At 39.6% G+C, this 20,859-nt stretch overlaps 1 protein-coding gene across 1 annotated transcript in view; it reads left to right on the forward strand.

The window, feature by feature from the left end:
* musk (muscle, skeletal, receptor tyrosine kinase) overlaps nt 1-20,859 on the forward strand; it is a 92,921-nt gene that overhangs the window by 66,479 nt on the left and 5,583 nt on the right. The window contains exon 16 of the mRNA XM_058997095.1: nt 17,413-17,561. Within this exon, the coding sequence (XP_058853078.1) occupies nt 17,413-17,561 (149 nt within the window). The remainder of the gene's footprint in view (nt 1-17,412; nt 17,562-20,859) is intronic.

Here is a 20,859-nt window from a genome sequence, read left to right on the forward strand (position 1 = left end):
TTGAACTTATTTTGTGAATATTTATTAAACATTTATGGTATGCATCTGTAGCACATGAAAGGGGTCTGCATATCTGCTGGCCTATGTCTTGATTCTGTGCAATTCCAGTGAAAACACAGGTTGCTGGCATCACACACAATCTGTAAAAACAATCAAGTATTAGAAATGGAATTTCTTGTGCCGTGTTGTACTAAGAAAACAAAATAATAAAAAAAAACGTGTAATATACAGGCTTACAGCAATGACTGAATTCAAGATGCCAGTTTGGCCTTAAAGTTATTATTATTATTATTATTATTTATTTCTTAGCAGACGCCCTTATCCAGGGCGACTTACAATTGTTACAACATATCACATTATACATTATTTCACATTATACATTGTACAGATATCACATTATTTGTACATACAATTACCCACAAAGTTCTTGGAAGTATGAAGTTTGTATATATGAACTGGCGTGCAAGGTAGCTGGACCTAAATACCATGCACTTCTGTAATGTGGGTTACGTATTTCAACCAGTCAACAACAGCTAGAATCACTGCAGACTGTATTTATACCCTGAGGTGAGCAAACAGTCATTGATCTCATAGGACCTCATTAATTATAATCTGGGGACATGCCTTATCTTGTTTTTTTTGGCATTATTATTTATAAACAGTGCTCAAAATGTATTTGTTTAAACTATGTATCCCTTATCTTGGCCACTGTATAGACCAGTCTCAATCCTGGTTCTGGGGACCCCCGTGCCTGTTGTTTTTTGTTCCAGCTGAGCTCACAATTAATTAATTGAACCCTCAATTGCACAAACAATTTGCCTATTCAAAGCAATTTAATCATTTTAAAAAGCTATGTATAAAATTGTACAAGGAACTCGGCATCTCCAACAAGCTAAACTTTTTTTTTTTTTTTAAATCTAATTATTAGTACAATTGAGTGTTCAATTAAGTAATTGAATCTAGAGTATATTTGAAAAAGAATATTAGTTCCAAATTTATAGTATGGAAGCATGCAAGGTTAGCGTAAAACAATAAATACCTTTGGAACAATAAACAAAAGATGAACATTGATTTTATGGAATAAAGAACACCAAACTTGAACATGAACATTGTATTAAACATTTTAACTCTACATGTCTGCTTTGTGAGAATGGCATCGGCTCAGAATAATGAATTTGCCATTGCAGTCACTAAATACTTTAACTTAGTTTAAATTTCTAGCTTTGCTGAACACAGTACTTCAAAAGACTGAAATACTGGTTCTCAACAATCTAATTATCACTACAGTTTTGCAGTTTTCCACTGTTTATGTCAGTTTAAAAAGTAAAAGGTGTAGAAATTAATATAAACATTTACCTGTCACTATTTACTAATAACTTAAATACCTGGCTCATTTATTAAACTCTCAGCTATCTGCCTCTGAAATACATTGACAGCAGCTGTGCTGCTCTGGAAAACAACGGCGTCTTTATTCAAATTAAACTCTGCAAACTACAGTATAACACAAATATTATTTTTCAAAAATTAAACAAATGTATTTAAAATGTGTGCATTGTTATGTTTATGTTGCAGTTTTGTCCCAACTGAAACAAAATAAAAATAAATAAATTATTATAAATATACTGTACAATTATAACATGCACAAACTATGTTAAATAATTGTTTAAAAGTTATATGTGACGAGTCTCAATATATTTGATTGTCTGCTTTCTATTATATAATTTAAAATATCACAGAATATTACCTTGCACACAAAAACTCAGCAAGAAATGCTGTCCTGATGTCTAGGGTGAGCAACAGTCGAACATGACCACCTAGATATTGGCACACCTTTTTTTCTCAAGAAAGCTCTTAAAATGTAAAAAAACAAAAAAAAGAAAAAGAAAAAAAAAGCATTAGTTAAAGATGTTTCCTACTAAAAATTACAAAAAGCTTTTGTACCAGAACTAGCAACAGTTACCAGATCAGCATCATTTACATGGAAAAACTGTAAATATCTGGTGTAAAGAATTACTAAGTGGATGTGTTGGAAAAAAGGAGTGCATCTCTTTCCTCGCAGTACATTTGTAGTGAGCATCGGTCTTCAGGTTAAAAAGAAAGTCAGTCAAGCCCCAAATTGAGGTTGAAATATGACTTAGTTTATTTCAGATAAGCAGGATTCATCTGTCTCAGAACAACAGGCCCAAATGAACACACAATACAATTTGTTACAAGTTTTTATACATTGAGAAAGACCCCCCCCCCCCTCCTCTTGAGGAAGGATGGTCGGTTGTAAAACTGGTTTTGTTTGTGGAATCATGTTCACAAAGCCGGACCCTCTCTAAAGTAGTTTATTTTTGAATATAGGCAATAACTTACTTCCCCCTCTAACAATCTGTTAGCTTAAGAATCAACAACTCTTGTTTCATTAACATACAATGTGTTATCTTTTTTGGCTTCAGGCTACTTGCTCTCTGCAAATGTTCTTTGAAAATGTCATAAGGTTAGCCAAACCTGGCTGTTAAAACCATTTCTCATTTACCGGCTTCTTGTTGGAGCTTTAGCTTAACACGGAATTTCATGTTTAAATTTGAGTGAACATTAGATTTCTCCTAAATCTGCATTCTCTCAAACTATAATTTCATATTTCTATGTTCCAACAGGATGTATAGCATATTTCATTCAAAAGAACTTCTTACAGCCATTTATGGATACTATATGTGACGCACTGAGAAGAACTGATAATCAAATACCTTGTGACATCTCTGCTCTTTTTAATCTGGGAGTTTAGCTCTCCTAGAGCATTGAGGTACACTGCCCTCTTTTCACTGGGATAAATAGCCTATAACATAAAAAGTTATATGTAGATACATATCATTTTGGTTTATTATATGCTTGAACATTGCCTGTAGTGTTCAAAGCCATTTACATTTCAGAATAATTGCAACACAGACCCTTGTAGTAAAAGAAAAGACCCCTGTTATTCACAGTAAACCTCACATCTGAACAATACTGTAACTGCTAGTCTGGGAAACTAGGAAACACTTATCTAATATTACTGGTGTTGCTGCACAATTAGAATGATAGGTGTACAATATTTTCTGAGCTATCTTTATTTTAAAACATAAAATTGTACTTTTTATGTACTTACCACTAATGCCCGGTGCTGACTATCATTGACAGCCCCAGTAGCACCTTAAACTGAATTGGATCAACCTAAAAAGAATTGTCAAACCATTAACTTATATAACTCTTTTTATCCTTTTAGCAATAGTATATAGCAATAAGATATGTTGTTTGGCACAGTTACTAAACTTTTTTTATGCAATACACTGTACATCGATTTACTAACTTGTCTCATTAAAGGTTTCTTCCCATCCCAAATCTGTGTCATAGCATAGCTGTCAATAAAGCAAGCTTTACCTGCTAAGTGTCCATTGTGTGTTCTTATTTTAGAAAACAGGTAGGCATTAATCACCTGCAATATATCATTGTGTTAGCTTCTGTGGTATTTAATAATGTGCTTTAAATGACTGTATTTACTTGCAAAACAGTTACATTAATCCATTGCACATACCAAATTTCCAAATACTTATTTTAGCAATACTGGTTTTACATGAATGCTACTCTTTACAGCTATGTCCAGAATTAATACCTACACAGTTCCATTAGTGAATCAGAAACAGTCACTGTGTCAACAAAGTTGGTAAGTCGTATTCAACATGAGCAGAATTAAGTCAGTAATGCATAGAACAGTTCCCTAACTGACAAAAATGAATACGTTTAAATACAGAAGTACCCCACTTTCCAGCTCCTGGCCTGGTTTCAGCTTTTGGATGTTGGTGTTGAATATTTTATAACACCCAATTTTTGACAATAATATGTGCCCTCTTATGTGAGCCCAAGCATCGGAAATACCTGAAAAATAAATATAAATTATAAATGAATTATCCAAAATGTTAGTTTTTAGTTTTTTTTTTTTTTTAAATCAGCTTAAATTGGGAAGTACTTTTAGGACATCCAGTGGTTCTTTTGGGTCTGGGGACCCAGTATCTGCCTGTAGAGGTGGTTCTTCTGGGTCTGGGGACCCGGTATCTGCCCTTAGGGGTGGTTCTTCTGGGTCTGGGGACCCGGTATCTGCCCTTAGGCGTGGTTCTTCTGGGTCTGGGGACCCGGTATCTGCCTGTAGGGGTGGTTCTTCTGGGTCTGAGGACCTGGTATCTGCCTGTAGGGGTGGTTCTTCAGAGTCTGGGGTCCCAGTATCTGCCTGTAGGGGTGGTTCTTCTGGGTCTGGGGACCCAGTATCTGCCTGTAGGGGTGATTCTTCTGGGTCTGGGGACCCAGTATCTGCCCGTAGGGGTGGTTCTTCTGGGTCTGGGGACCCGGTATCTGCCTGCCAATTTTGTCACTTTGCCCTTCAATAGATTTTGTGGAATCCGTTCAGTGGAATCTCTAAAGAGCTGCAAATGATCGATTGATTTTTGAAAATCTTTTTCCACTTTCGCTCCAAAGATCCACCAGCTTTCCTTGAATATGCTCCACAAAGAAAGGACCCAAAAGGCTTGGGTCCAGTTTGCCCCCTTTTCCTTGTCCGTACGTTCCTTGTGTTGTATATTTCTCCTCAGCACCTTGTCTCCAATCTTTAAGAGTGACTGCAACATTTTGGTCTGGCTTTCTTTTTTTCCCAAAATCCCTGATTGTTTTTTGTGCGTGTTTTCTTTGACAACACCTAATATTGTGTCGTGCAGATGAATACAGTCTGCAACTGTTTCACATGAAACAACGCCTTCAACATCAACTGCAGTAATCTGAAAAAAATAAAATTTTACAAATGTCATTAAAATAATCAATCATTATTAAAACTGTGGATTTTACCATCACTGGCGAACAACACTTTGCAGATATACTACATTTAAACAAATATACCTATTTAATAAAGATGAAAGACAACATTTAAACATTATGAATGAATAATTACAACAACTCTTTTGGAGCACTGGCCTGTTTAATAATATTTTTTAAGCAGTTAGGTCTAAACATGATAGTTTATGACGTCATTCAGGCATTTGTTTAAAAAAAAAAAGATGTTGTGAGCTCTTCATTGGCACATGAGCAGGTTGAAGGAAACAAGTAATGTGACCTGTTTTTTTTACAAATTGGTTTTACCATGTAACCCAACCCGTGGCTCACATGTTGCCCGCAGCCCCTGTAAATAATATACCGTATATGTTTTTTTTTTTTTTTCATTTCCGATCTCAAATCGTATTACGGTAAAAAAAACAAAAAAAAACATAATGATAATCCCTACCTACCTCCCCGCCCATTACACAGTACCAGTTGAGTGGCAGGCAATTTATACAATCCGCATTAGGAATGTGTTACGTCACGTTCCCATGACAATGGGGCTTCGGTTTCTGAACTGTATTTCCTTGTGCGCGAAAGAGAAGTACAGAGAGCTTTACATTTTAATAATGGCCTACCGTGACACAGGTCCTCCACAAAAGAGAGCAAGAACGTACACATACAACTTTAAAGAAGATTTTTTCTTGCCAAGCTCCCACGGATAGTGTGTGTGCTTAATTTGTTACGGACATGTCAGTGTGGCGAAGAGATGCAACGTTGAACGACATTTTACCACACACCACAAGAAGTTTGCAAGTGACCTCTCAACAATCTATTTTTAAGAAACATGTTAGTAAGTCTAAAGCAGCTACGATTGCATCATTCAAAATTGTGCATGTTCTTGCAAAGAACAAGAAACCATTTGAAGATGGTGAGGTCATCAAGGAAGCCATGCTTGTGGCTTCTGAAACCTTGTTTCAAGACTTTAAAAGCCATTCTGAAATTGTGTCTGCAATTAAAGATATTTATCTCTCTGGAAATTCGGTAACAAGGAGGACTGAAGCAATGCATGCTAAAACATGATTTAATGCGCTGCAAATTTTTCAGTCTACAAGTTGACCAATCAACAGATGTATGCGACAGTTATGCATTTTTCTCAGGGCAGTTTTTGAGGATTGTAGTGTGAAAGAGGACATACTGGCTGTTGTACCATTGACAGACAAAACATGCAGTGACGATATTTATCAGGCTTTTAAGCATTCTTTACAGGAGATCGATGCCCCTCTGCAAAAACTTGTGTCAATAACAACTGATGGTCCACCTGCAATGCTAGGAAAGAAGATCGGCTTCATTGCTATGTGCAATAACGACCCTGACTTTCCTGATTTTTTTTAACTATCATTGCATCATCCATCTGCAGGCTTTGTGCGCAAAAGTACTCAATTGTCAGCATGTCATGAGCGTAGTTGTGAAGATTGTCAATTCAATCCGAGCCAGGGCACTGCAACACAGACTGTTCAAGACACTGCTCTCTGAACTTGATGTGCAGTATAGTGACCTTATTTTGAATTCAGAAGTGTGATGGCTCAGCAAGGGAAAAGTTTTGGAGCCTTTTCAGGAACTCCTTCCAGAAATAAAAAACGTTTTTGGAAGAAAGAAATTAACACTACCAAGAGCTCAGTGATCAACAGTGACTCACCGATTTAACGTTTCTTACTGATTTGACTTCTAAACTGAACACCGTGAACCTTTAGCTTCAAGAGAAGGACATAACTTTGACACAGCTAATTGGATCAGTGAATGCGTTCCGAAGGAAGCTCAGATTGTGGAGCGCTCAAATCAAGAAGGGAGTTTTCACACACTTTTCTGGCCTAGCGAAGAAGCAGGAAGAACATGCATCCTTCGACAAGGACTTTTATGCTGAACAAGTTGAAAAAATTGAAGTAGACTTTGAAAAATACAGTATACAAACGTACAGTGTATAAAAGAGAGAGGAGGAAGGAGAGGCATGCCCAGCCACAGGGAGGTATATTAACCTTTTCACACTCGCTGTTTATTTTACACGCACTGTTTAAAAGTAATTTTATTCACAGTAAAACAGGTTTAAAAGGCACTGCATATCAACAGGACACTCAGTACTGCATCTCCAGCCCCGCCCCACCCCTTGTTTGCTGTATTTATCACATATCTCTTCACAGTAGTGCATACTGATAAATCATCTCCTGATCACTCATTTTATCATCAAACTCCTCAATAATGCTATCCAAGTCATTATTTTATTACTATAACATCTCAAAAAGCTTGGCAAATGTCAGTGATATTCTTTGAGCGCTGTCTTGTTTGTTTATGTCCGTGTTATGTCTGTGGTGAAGGGACTATGCGTATTGCTCAGATCCACCTCCTTTTTTTCGGCTTCTCTCGGTTTCTATCGGACTTAATCGGCCATTGAAAGCTTTTCTCAGCTTTTTCCGGAGAAAAAACAACTAGAGATCTGTGCTTGATGTCTTTTTGATGATGTCGGACAGGGTCTGACATCGGACCGGAAAGGAAAAATTGTAATGTCGGACCTGGTCCTACATAGGACCGCAAAGGGTTAAAAAAATGAAATGTCAGGGCTATATTATTTTAAATGTTCTATTACCTTGTTGCAAAACTCTTTTCCCTGGTCAGTTAAATGTGTTTTGGTGCTCCAAAACGATAGAATAACAATGCAATCAGCTACTGCCATAGTTGATTTGCTTTTTAAAGGGTAGGCTTTGGTCCATTTAGTGAAGTAATCTATTATTGTACAGATGTACTGATTGTCTCTTACAATTGTGGTCAGTTTGCCAATGAAGTCCATACCCAGCAGCTCCCATGGTTCATTGACCTAGCAAAATAATAATAATAATACATGTTAGACTGCAAAACAAAATACCTTTCTTTTTTTGGTGGAAATTAAATGGAAAATAAAAGTCCATATACCAATATTGTGCAGTGTTCTGTAGGCGCCTTGATACTTATCTTCCTTTTCTGGCATTCAGAAACTTAAAGTAAACAGCCGTATAAATTAGTTCTAATTAAATGGAAACAAAAAATAGTACTGATTTGTATTGCTGAAGAAACAGATTTAGGCATTACAGGCAAAATGAAGGTCATTTTAAAACAAAAATTTAATTCTGCATTTCATTTCTACATTTCTAAACTTTTGGCATCTAGTATGCCCCCATACAAAACTCTTTATAAATTACTGTTTGCAAAGGTTATTACCATTTAGATAGCTTTTAGCAGCTATAAAGCATAAAACATGTTTTTTTAGAAATTATAACAAACATAAGGTATAAATGCATACAAACACAAAAGAAACACTTACCCATTTTTATATGTCAGCATTCATAGCTGGCCAGCAATAATGCTAGGAAATTACATCAGAAGTTTTTATAATCCCGCAATGTGCCTTTACTGGACTGGAATGAAATTCCTTAAATATGTAATTTGCTTCCTTGGCGCAGGAAATTACTTTAGCTGCCCATTTCCTATCAGTCAGGGCATGCAGAATTCAAGGGGATGCAGAATATTACACAACACCGGAACAGAAAAGAATCCGGTTCGTATCCCTGTCTCTGCCTCACCAAACAACACGATGCTGAAATTGGCTTCTTATTCAGTCAACTTCTTATTCGCATCCCACAGATGTAATTGGGGTATTTCAAGGGTAAAATTGCTTTGGGCCACTGTGACAGTCTGGCTCGCAGTGGTGACGTCACGAACCAGGAAGTAAAAACCAAAACAATGGATGGGGGGTTGAAGCTGAGTGCAACGGCACTCAGCGTATTTATTAATAAACAAAACAAAAGATTTAAACAAAACAACAAAACACAATACAAAAAGGCACAAGGGCCAAACGAATAAACAAATACTGTTTAGCAGTCGTCTTTAACTGTCGTTATTTTTTTCGCTCGCTCTCTCCGCTCCCAGTACTCTCCTCTGTACACTCCACCCCGAGTGCAGAGAGCTGCAGGTTTATATATTCTAGTTGTTAATTATCTTATTACCCCTCGGCCAGAGTCTGCACGCGTTTGGTAAGGATGCATGACTGTCAGCTAGTTAAATAATCAGTAGCTGATCAGCCATGCATCCTCACGGGGTTTTTAAATATAATAATAAAAGACGCAGCGCTTTTACCCGCGCCGCAAACAAAAATACAAATAATAATACATAGGGGCGGGACACTCCGCCACACATGCCCCCCCTTGTGCGCAGCACACATGGCCTTTTCGGCCACCTCCCCCCTTAGTCCCCAAAGTCCCGGTTAGCAGTCCCGGCGCAGGAACAGGGGCAGCAACGGGCCAAAGGTGGCGGCCACGGTGAGATGTCCTCCTCCCACCCAAACAACTGTAGCGTCCCAGTGGACGACGCACAGGCCGGTTCCTCCCTGCCCCCCCTTCTTCATGGCCGGCAGCTCCCCTCCGTGGTGCTCCGGCTACCCTTTCTCCTGCAGCGAAATTGCTGCGGGGGAAGCTGGTCTCCTGACCTCCCCCCCTTCTTCATGGCTGGCAGCTGCCCTTCACGGGGCTCCAGCCACAGTATTTCCTGCAGCGAAATTGCTGCGGGGGAAGCTGGTCTCCTGACCTCCCCCCCTTCTTCATGGCTGACAGCTGCCCTTCACGGGGCTCCAGCCACAGTATTTCCTGTCACGAAAGTGCGGCTGGGGGAGCTGGTCTCCTGACCTCCCCCCCCTTTTCCGTGGCCAGCAGTTCCCCTTCATGGGGTTCCAGCCATAGTATTTCCTGCCGCATGGCAGGACTGGTAGCGACCCCAGGCAAAACAGGACCCTCGGGAGGTGACGGCAGCAGCTGCAAACCTTCGGCAGGCGACGGCAGCAGCAACGGACCCTCGGGTGGCGATGGCAGCAGACCCTCGGGAGGCGACGGCAGCAGCAGCGGACCCTCGGGAGGCGACAGCAGCAGCAGCAGCGGACCCTCGGGAGGCGACGGCAGCAGCAGCGGACCCTCGGGAGGCGAACTCGGGAGGAGAGCCCCTGGCCATGGAGGCGGCAGCAGGAGCTCCACTTCTCCCTCGTACCCTGTAACTGGTGGCTTTCCAGGCGATGCGGAGCAACAGGCAGCCCCAGGCGATGCGGAGCAACAGGCAGCCCCAGGCAATGCAGAGCAACAGGCAGCCCCAGGCGATGCGGAGCAACAGGCAGCCCCAGGCGATGCGGAGCAACAGGCAGCCCCAGGCGATGCGGAGCAACAGGCAGCCCCAGGCGATGCGAGACAGGCCTTCTTGGGCGAAGCGAGGCAGGCATCCTTGGGCAAAGCGAGGCAGGCATCCTTGGGCAAAGCGAGGCAGGCATCCTTGGGCGAAGCGAGGCAGGCATCCTTGGGCGAAGCGAGGCAGGCATCCTTGGGTGATGCGAGGCAGGGCAGGAGCAGTCCTTCCCATGATGGTGGATATGGAACCAGCAGGTATTCACCCTCTGCTGGTGGAGATGGAGATGGAACCAGCAGGTATTCACCTTCTGCTGGTGGAGGTGGGAGGGGCAAGCAGTCCTCCCACAGCGGTTGAGGCGGAACCAGCAGGTATTCACCCTCTGCTGGTGGAGGTGGCGGAGGCAGCTCCTGCTGCTCTGCTCCTTGCGGTGGTGGAGACAGAAGCAGCTCCTGCTGCTCTGCTCCTGGTGGTGGTGGAGATAGAGGCAGCTCCTGCTGCTCTGCTCCTGGTGATGGTGGAGACAGAGGCAGCTCCTGCTGCTCTGCTCCTGGCGGTGGTGGAGACAGAGGCAGCTCCTGCTGCTCTGCTCCTGGTGGTGGTGGAGACAGAGGCAGCTCCTGCTGCTCTGCTCCTTGCGGTGGTGGAGACAGAAGCAGCTCCTGCTGCTCTGCTCCTGGTGGTGGTGGAGACAGAGGCAGCTCCTGCTGCTCTGCTCCTGGCGGTGGTGGAGACGGAGGCAGCTCCTGCTGCTCTGCTCCTGGTGGTGGTGGTGGCGGAGGCAGAGGCAGCTCCTGCTGCTCTGCTCCTGGCGGTGGAGGTGTCGGAGGCAGAGGCAGCTCCTGTCGCTCTGCTCCTGGTGCTGGAGACAGCGGCGAGGGCTCCTCACCCTCTGGCGTTGGAGACAGCAGCAATGGCTCCTCTCCTCTGGGCGCTGGATGCACGGGCTCCCCCCCTCTGGGCGATGGATGCACGGGCTTCCCCCCTCTGGGCGCTGGATGCTCGCGCTCCCCCCTTCTGGGTGCTCGGGCTCCCCCCTTCCGGGCGCTGTAGCCTGTTTCTTTGCCTTCTTGGCACCGCCCCTCCTTCCCTTCTTCGGGACCAGCTGTTCCACCTCCTGCCACGGAGGGGGTTGGTCGGGTGGTTTGTGCCCGACCTTGCCGACGGCAAAGCACCACTCCTCCCCTTTGAGGCAGGTGAGGCAGGTTTCCTGATCCACCTGCGGCGATGGAATGGCCTTCAGGTGGATCCACTCCACCACAGTCTCCACCTCACCTCGATCAAAGGCCTGCACAAAGAGGGGGTCTTCATATGGGCACACCTCAGGGAGGTGTCCATACTCCAGGCAGGCGAGGCACCACTTAGCCCCTCCTTCCTTTAACTCCCTCTGATGCTCATGCCACCTCTTCATGTATGCATCAACTTTATCCATTTTTTTTTCTTTTTTTTCAAACACAAAAAAACACTATTTGAAAAAGAACAAAAAAAACGTCCTTTCCTTTCCTGGTCCGGCTGTTGGAGGCGTTGTTTGTCCCACGCAGGACACCATATGTGACAGTCTGGCTCGCAGTGGTGACGTCACGGACCAGGAAGTAGAAACCAAAACAATGGATGGGCGGTTGAAGCTGAGTGCAATGGCACTCAGCGTATTTATTAATAAACAAGACAAAATATTTAAACAAAACAACAAAACACAAAACAAAAAGGCACAAGGGCCAAACAAATAAACAAATACTGTTTAGCAGTCGTCTTTAACTGTCGTTATTTTTTTCGCTCGCTCTCTCCGCTCCCAGTACTCTCCTCTGTACACTCCACCCCGAGTGCAGAGAGCTGCAGGTTTATATATTCTGGCCGAGGGATTAACTAGTTGTTAATTATCTTATTACCCCTCGGCCAGAGTCTGCACGCGTTTGGTAAGGATGCATGACTGTCAGCTAGTTAAATAATCAGTAGCTGATCAGCCATGCATCCTCACGGGGTTTTTAAATATAATAATAAAAGACGCAGCGCTTTTACCCGCGCCGCAAACAAAAATACAAATAATAATACATAGGGGCGGGACACTCCGCCACAGCCACTTATTTCAAAGTTGATTCTCACAGAGGGGGATTCCCTCTATGTCACCCATATGTATTTATCGAAGCGAAGGGATTTTTTGGCTGCTAGCCCCTAAAAATGTATTTATTTATTTATTTACATTTTTATATCGCCTTTAACCAAGGCGCTTTACAAATTTAAACATAATGGTACGAGCAAGAAAAATGGATGAAGAAAGAATGTAAGTTATTGGGTTATGGTGGGGAGATACAATTAAATGCTAATATGAAAGCAGAGGGCCAGGGGCTAGGTCAGAGTCAGGGAAGCAGGGTCATAACAAGAGGCCAGGGTCCAGGAGTATTAGTAGGATGGGCTAGGGAGAAGAGATGCGTTTTGAGGGAGAAGCGGAAACTACGCAGTGTGAGTGACTGTTTTCTGATAAGTGGGAGTCTATTCCAATGAAGGGGAGCAAGAAGGGAAAAGGAACGGAAATGGGATTGGGCACAGGGCGAGGGTGGGACAGAGAGGGACAACAGAGATTGAGAGCGTAAGGGACATGGAGGCACATAGTAGGTGATCAGTGCAGCCAGATAAGGGGGTGGCAAGACTATGGAGAGATTTGTATACAAGGGTAAGGAATTTGAACAGGCAATGATAGCAAGGCGACATTTGCACAGCAGTTTCTGAAGGACCCTTAAACCGGTTACTAAGCAACACAACTCAGAGCTTTTAGTATGTCAGTTAAAATGCCACAAATAAACTGTCAGCGAATTACAGTATTAAGAACAAATAATTAATTTAAAAAAAAAATTAAACAGGAAAACACACACATGGTATTGAAATAATATTTCATAAACGTTCAGAGAATATCCATCATTTATTTATTTATTGAAAATCGTAGTATTATAACCTTCGACGTAACACTGTAGCAGAACCTAGTAGCTGCTACAGCCAAATCATACCCGTTGGCATCTCTGTATATGGTATAACAGTAAGGACCCCAAGGGTGTCCTTCACAGTGCCATTTAATGTCCCAACCATACTGTTTACAAATTAACCATCTTGAAAATAAATTAACCATACTGTTTAAATTGACCATACTGTTTGTAAATTAACAATCTTAAAAATAAATTAACCATACTGTTTAAAAATTAACCATCTTGAAAATAAATTAACCATACTGTTCATAAATTAACCGTACTGTTTGTAAATTATTATTATTATTATTATTATTATTATTATTATTATTATTATTATTATTATTATTATTATTATTTATTTCTTAGCAGACACCCTTATCCAGGGCGACTTACAATTGTTACAAGATATCACATTATTTCACATTATACAGATATCACATTATTTTACATACAATTACCCATTTATACAGTTGGGTTTTTACTGGAGCAATCTAGGTAAAGTACCTTGCTCAAGGGTACAACAGCAGTGTCCCCCACTGGGGATTGAACCCACAACCCTCCGGTCAAGAGTCCAGAGCCCTAACCACTACTCCACACTGCTGCCCGAAACATACTGTTTGTAAATTAACCATTTTAAATGAACCATACTGTTTGTAAATTAACCATTTTAAAAATAAATTAACTATACTGTTTATAAATTAACCATATTGTTCATAAATTAACCAATGAATTATTTCCTGAACGGCACCTCATATAAGCATGTATCAAATCTGATGAGATGCATTCGGATGGCCGCTCTAAAATAAGTTAAACTGCTTTCTTACCCCTGGCTCTTATTGTAAAGCCCATGCATGACAATTTTTTTTCAGCAATATGAGAGTAGTCTAATATCCCTAGCTGCTACTGTAGAACAGTTTTAAAACATGATGTTGTACCGCTATGTGTTTATTGTAGCAGTAGTTATAGTATGTAACTGAAATGTTTACTTAACTGGGATATCGAAAGCTGAGAACAGAGCAGTTCAGTTAACGTTAAAGCCTTTACCCACTGTAAAGATTTAAATGAAAACGATGACCATAACGTTACACATTTTATTACTATAAAATGAGACTTAGGCCTGGACCAAATCAAAACTTTGACCCACCCGCTAATTGTCAGAAGGTTATTCCTTCTCCCCCAGAAGGAACCTGCTATTAATACTGGGTTTGTAATATGCGATTAGCGGGTGGGTCAAAGTTCTGATTTGGTCCAGGCCTCAGTGGAATGACATTTTAGTTTGTTATAAACCAGTGCCATTCTTTTCCAAATACTTGTGTTGCACATTTTATATAATTTATTTTCAGAATAAGAATGATGTTGACAAAGCGCAGCACGCTATCTCGTTGTAAACTGGCACAATTACTGCCGGTTTTTCACATTCGTGATGCTATTTGGGACATAACTTTGCCCCCCCAAATTTTTCTGAAATAACGCCCATGGTCCCAGTGCTCAGAATGTTGTTGGTATTTCATTTACTGTATAAAACACATCCAGTTTGACAAGAAATACAAGCAGTGATATATTGCTATTGGAGAATAATTTGTTTCAAGTTTTATTTTAAACAGCACTTTCATAAAATCATTTTTCCATATATATTGGGACATTTTCAGGTAATTATTAAGGAGATTATTAGCTAGACATGCAAGTAGATTGTGTTTATTTTATTAGATTGTAGTTTTTATTTGTTCCTTCGAAATGTACTCCCATATATTGTCTTTCAAATCTGTATCTTTATAATTGTTATGATCTTTGTCATAAAGCTCTGGGTATTATTGGCATTATTGTTTTCTCTGTCATTTTGGATACTGCTTCACCCTGCTGGACCACATGCATTGAAGCTGTTCTCTGATTGCTCAATGTCCTAGTTGATGCGCATCAAAGCTAAAGACTATTGTAAACTATGACTTTATCTAGCCTACACATTATGCTAGAAAATATGTATCCTATTTCTTCAGTTAGTTTGTTGTGTGAATATTTTCTTTTAAAATAAATGTACTATTTGCGGTTTACAAAATCACCTGCACGCACAAATCATATAGACTGTAGAGACGCAGTAATAGTGCTCTAGTTTTCAAGAAATTTCACATTGTTTTAATGCTCTGTCTGGGCAGTTTTGACTTGGTCCAGAAGCATTTTATTGTATTATTTTAGAATACAGCCAAATCAATGTAAAACGTCTATATGAGGCTAGGAGTGTATGACAGAAATTTGGTGAAGATTTATGCAAAATGAAGCCAGTTATTGTGATGCGACATTGCCAGTACAGGTATGTTTCAGTCAAAAAGCAACGTTAAAGGCTACTACCCACCAGATGTGGCAAGCAGATCTGTGCAGTGATGCGTCAAAATAAATAGAACCTATACTTTTGATAAGTACCTTTCACACCAGAGGCAACACGACAGGCGACGCGAGAGCGACACCAGGCCTGCACCGGAGCGACGCGAAATAAATAGGATTGAATCCTATTTTTTGCGATTTGATGCGCATCAACTAGGACATTGAGCAATCAGAGAACAGCTTCAATGCATGTGGTCCAACAGGGTGAAGCAGTATCCAAAATGACAGAGAAAACAGTAATGCCAATAATACCCAGAGCTTTATGACAAAGATCATAACAATTATAAAGATACAGATTTGAAAGACAATATATGGGAGTACATTTCAAGGAACTAGATAAGCCTGATTTATTGCCATATGTGTTGAAATACAGTCAGAGAAGGCACTCGTAATTACTACATCATGTTGACGAATATGTATTAGTCTTGCTCATAGGTTGTCAATAGCAATTTTTAACAGTTGTATAGATCTGACAATTTTCAAACCTGTCGCATCGCCTCCGTGTCGCTTCTGGTGTGTATGGGAAAGTGTCTCGTAGGCAATTTAAAAATTTAAGTATTTTTAGGGAAGATTGCAACAAGGGATATATTTTTTCAGACATCTACCACCCATCCAGTATCAATATCAATATAGTTTTTGCCCCCTCTTCCCTCTAAACCTTGCATCCTTGCAACACCCCTTGCTCAGGATATGGATACTCCTGGGAATACAACTGGGGGCTATATATATTGCATGCAATCTTCCCAAAATAGAGACATTAATACTTAAATTAGCCAGCTGTACATTAGTTTCAGTCTAAAACTTCCCTGTAGACAACTCTGTTAGAACTGGCTGGCAAGGAATCTATAGATAACTTAGCAGTAGTGTTTACTTCATTTAAGACCAAAAAGGGATCACACAGACTTCCAGGAAAGGAGGTGGCTGGCTCATATGACTTGCTAAATTATTTCTGAATGGCAGCCATCTTTACTCAGCTGTGAGTCTACTTTTCATTTCATTAATGACCTCCTTATTCTCTTTAATACAAATATTTACTTAAAGTACATGCTGTTTTTTTTTGTTTTGTTTTTTTAATGAGGAGCTGTCGTGTCCAAGTTGTTAACATTTAACTGAGATCGGCTGGAAATGTTGTTCTGGGGTAGATCAGCCTACACCAGGAATACTTGGAACTCAAAACTGGCAACAGACTTGCTTTCTCTTTCTCTCGTTTCTACATTTATTACCGCAAGAGTGTATTTTCCCCCTGGATCATTTTTGCTGTGGAGAGGCAGATCCTTAGTTGTACTTAATCTGTTAAAGCACCTCAGCACCCTTGTCACCCATAGTTGTTTTCACTGGCGAAAGCTGACCATTCATGTCAGCCTTGATAGTGATTGAGTTTGGAAGTCCTAAAATAAGTTGCTATTATGTATGTTTATTAGTGTTCGGTGGCTACCTCTAATCAAATTGAGAGTGTATTTCAACTTGATTAGAGGAAGCCATCGAACACAAACGTATTATAAGTTATTAAATCTAAATAAAAAAACACAGAAAAGCTGATTATAACATATTCTGTTTATACAGTGCCTTGCATAAGCATTCACCCCTGTTGGGCTTTTCCACATTTTGTAGTGTATAAAGCCTGTTGTTCTTTAAACATTCAGAATTATTTGTCAAATGTAAAAACTAAACTTTCTATCCATTTAAAGTGGTAATAACCAAGGCTTTTACATGTCCTGTACTTACTTGAACTCCCTTATCCTTTATACTGCCACAACACCGTTCACATCTAGTCCAGCTTTTAACAGGGAAGATCTGAAGAGAATTTAAGGTGACATCAATTGCCCTCTCTTCTGACCAGTCCTTTAGCAAGCTACTGCAAGAAGTGGTAGAGCTCTGCCAGTAGAGGTAAAGTAATACACTCTTTGTGAAGAATGAGAACTTCAACCTGGATAACAATTCCATTAAGGGACCAAAAGTTTGGTCAGAATATTGCAATTTCAAATGCAATTAGAATATTTTTATTGCAAAATTATTATGCACAGATCTCTCTCCTCATTAATGTTTTTGTGTATTTCTCCCAAAGGGCCCCTGGATTACTTCCTCATGAACCTTTCACAATGGTGGCTGTGAAGATGCTGAAGGAAGAGGCCTCGGCAGACATGCAGGCAGACTTCCAGAGGGAAGCAGCTCTAATGGCAGAGTTTGATCACCCCAACATTGTCAAACTTTTAGGTAACAAATTATTAATACAGTTATGCTGTTTTATGCAGGGTTTCTTTAATTTGGTAATGGGGATATTTTATTACATATGGTTGTGGGTTGGCTATAGGTAGGTAGTTAGAGCTTGACCAAACTTTGTCGTTACCACACATACTAACACGCCAGTCCTCTAGTGGGCCCTGCATCTTGGTGAAATATCTCACCAGTCAAAGGCTTACTTGTAACCTGAAAATGATCTGAGTTGTTTACAGGGCTAATAGTTATAGATTGCAGAGTCAATTTATAAAGACCAGAGTAGACTTATTTAAGTTTACACTAGAACATTTGCATAGTGATATTCCAGTTTACCACTTGTACATACTTATAATATACATTAGCCACACTCTACCATGCCTTCCTGATTGTCTGTGCTCCCCTAGCTTTTTTAATTCTTCCACTTTGCTATTCTTTCGCTATGTCATACGACAGCTGATTTCACTGTGATATACAGCAGTTGCAGTCCAAGCAGCTTTTTTTTAAAACGCTTTACTTACATTAATTAAACCTTAAAATATGATGTTTTGTACTGTGTGCTTTCAGTTATTTTTATGGAATTAACTTACACAATATTAAAATATGGAATCTTACACAATATTAACGATAATTCCTAAAAAAAAAAAAACATATTATCCTACATACAGAAAGCTCTATGAAGAAAATATGGTTAATTGACATCAACATTTGGCCTTGTTTCTTTAATATTAATGTTTCAGTCCATCCAGCTTTGAACATTGAAAGCAAATAGGACATTGATCTACATGACCCATTTGAGTTATATTTGGTTAATATTTTCCATAAGAAAATGTGTCTTTATACCTTAAAAAAGGAATGGATGCTTAGCTAAGGATAGTTTCATTAATTTGGATACTCCGTTTTATACTACAGTTATAATTAAATGGTTAGATGGTTTTGTGGATAGGGAAAAAGAAGCAGACGTTGTTCTCAAGCCGATCTTGGCTTATTATGTTGCAATTAAAAAGACCTGATGAGATAAATAGTTTGAACAATAAATGGTTTGAAAAAGTTGAATGGGTGGTCCAGCTTGTATAGTATTTTGAATGACCTGAAGATTAACCGAGCAAGAAATGTGTCAATTTGTCTGTCAGATTTTGATTTTAATAGCCTGCTAATGAATACCATACAATTTCAACATGCATGGATTTTGTTCATTCTCTGCATTCTTTTGCTAAACACTACTGCTCAGTTATAAGGACTTGATATTATGGTGTAATATACTAAGTTGACAGAATTTAAAAGTGAACATTGATAATGTATTATGGTGTTTTCTGATTTTTATATATATATATATATATATATATATATATATATATATATATATATATATATATATATATATAGTTCAAATATATATACATTTCATAGCAGTAAGTTTGACCCAGAACATAAGAGATTCTTCATTTTAAAACATTACCCAATTGAACGTGCGCAACTCTGGGCCAGTCCATTCAAGCATAGAGACTTAATTGCATTAGTTTGATTTTGTTAGTTTAACAAAAATAACTAAAATTTGCTTGCAAATATTGCATAATTTTTTCAAGTTGCAGATTTTTATTTTATTCTGCAAGTCTACAAAGGGCAGCAACCTGAAATTCTACCACTGGCACAATTTTAAGTATAAATAATAATAATTAAAAACGCTAACTTTTCTTTGCAATAGACCTACTCCCATTCTGTGGGCACACTGGCCATACTTTTGCATATTTACTTTGATGACATAACTCTTCACTGTGGAAAACAGAATATTAAAGCTGAAATACAAAAGCAAAGCAGATTTAAACTTTTAAATGATAAAAGTGGATACATTTACTCAAAATCTATTTTCCAAGTTTGGATAATCAAGCATTGGAGTTTTTAAATGAGCTAGTTGAAGAAACAAATGCAATAAATAAAAGTTATGCATAGTCACAGTCTGCTGGAGATTTTTTTTTTTTTTACCAGCATCCTGGTAATTTAGCCCTAATGGATTATATACAGCTATTAAATAACTTCACACACACACAAGTATATATTTTTTGCTATTTATTCTTGTAACTGTTAAGATTGACTTCATCGAAATCAAATTGAAATTGAGAGGTTGGAAGCCATGGAAAGCAATGTTAAATATAAACAGACATCAGAAACAGGGCACAGACCGACGACCTAGCATACCGCAAGCAAGCGTCTTAATCATTATGTAAAAGAGCCGGGCTCGTCTGCATTCGTGGTTATAGAGTTTTTAACCTCATCTCATCTCGCCGACAGGGACAGAGTCTGTAGCGGCAGTGCATCTCCCAACATTGCCAATTCCACCTAAATGTACAGAACAAGAGGAAGGTAGTTTAATTGCTAATAAACTTTCCGGTACATTTAACAGTTCACACGCTTTCTTGCACAGAAGTACCCTCTTTCAGTACACGTCATTGATTTTACAGGCAAGTACCTAGTGTGGGGTTCCATGTGTGGGGGTTCACCTCATGTCTGCTGCTTTGGTACTCGGACGAAGTCAGTGTATGTGGAGTGTTTCAGGTCTTTTACAATTGGGCTGCAGTCTCTGAGACTTCCCTGAAACTGTGCTGTATTATAAATTCTCTATATTTTAAGGTTGAATGATTCCTGCTTTCAAGATTAACATTGGTACAGCACATATAGATTGAACTTGAGTTTATGCCCTTGAACCCAGTTGCTAACAAATTGCTATGAATTCCAGCATAATGCATGGAAATGGGGTCATTATTATACAGGAAGGGAATGCACAACACATTTAAACTTGAATAGGATTATGATGAATGGGCTAACAGTATGAAAGTCTGAATGTAACACGAGTTCATATGCTATAATCAAAAACTGGAATTCCAAATGCATTACAGAGAAGGGTGCACTGTAGCTCAATTATTATACTATTTCTCAATAGCTCCATTATAGGATCAGGAGTACACATGTATTATTTTTTATAAATAAAATCTGGTAAATGTAGCACAGCAAACAATGTTATCATGGTTGGACTCAAGCCCATTGTATTTAATGTAGCTAGCCATCTCTTGTTTTTCCTGTATAATTGTCGTGTTTGTTTTCTGTGATCACTTCTATTCCTTGGGATATTCACTCTTGTTTTATCTTCTCACAGTGATATACAGAGGACATATTTTATAATTGTCAATATATAAAAAAAATACATCTGATTTCTAGTGTAAGAGTGCAAGTAGTAAACATATTGTAGAGGAGGGTAATTGCATTTTGCTTAGGGATTAACATGAATATAGTCTGCATCAAC

This window comes from Acipenser ruthenus, chromosome 2, assembly GCF_902713425.1.
Source record: "Acipenser ruthenus chromosome 2, fAciRut3.2 maternal haplotype, whole genome shotgun sequence".
NCBI classification, from domain to species: domain Eukaryota; kingdom Metazoa; phylum Chordata; class Actinopteri; order Acipenseriformes; family Acipenseridae; genus Acipenser; species Acipenser ruthenus.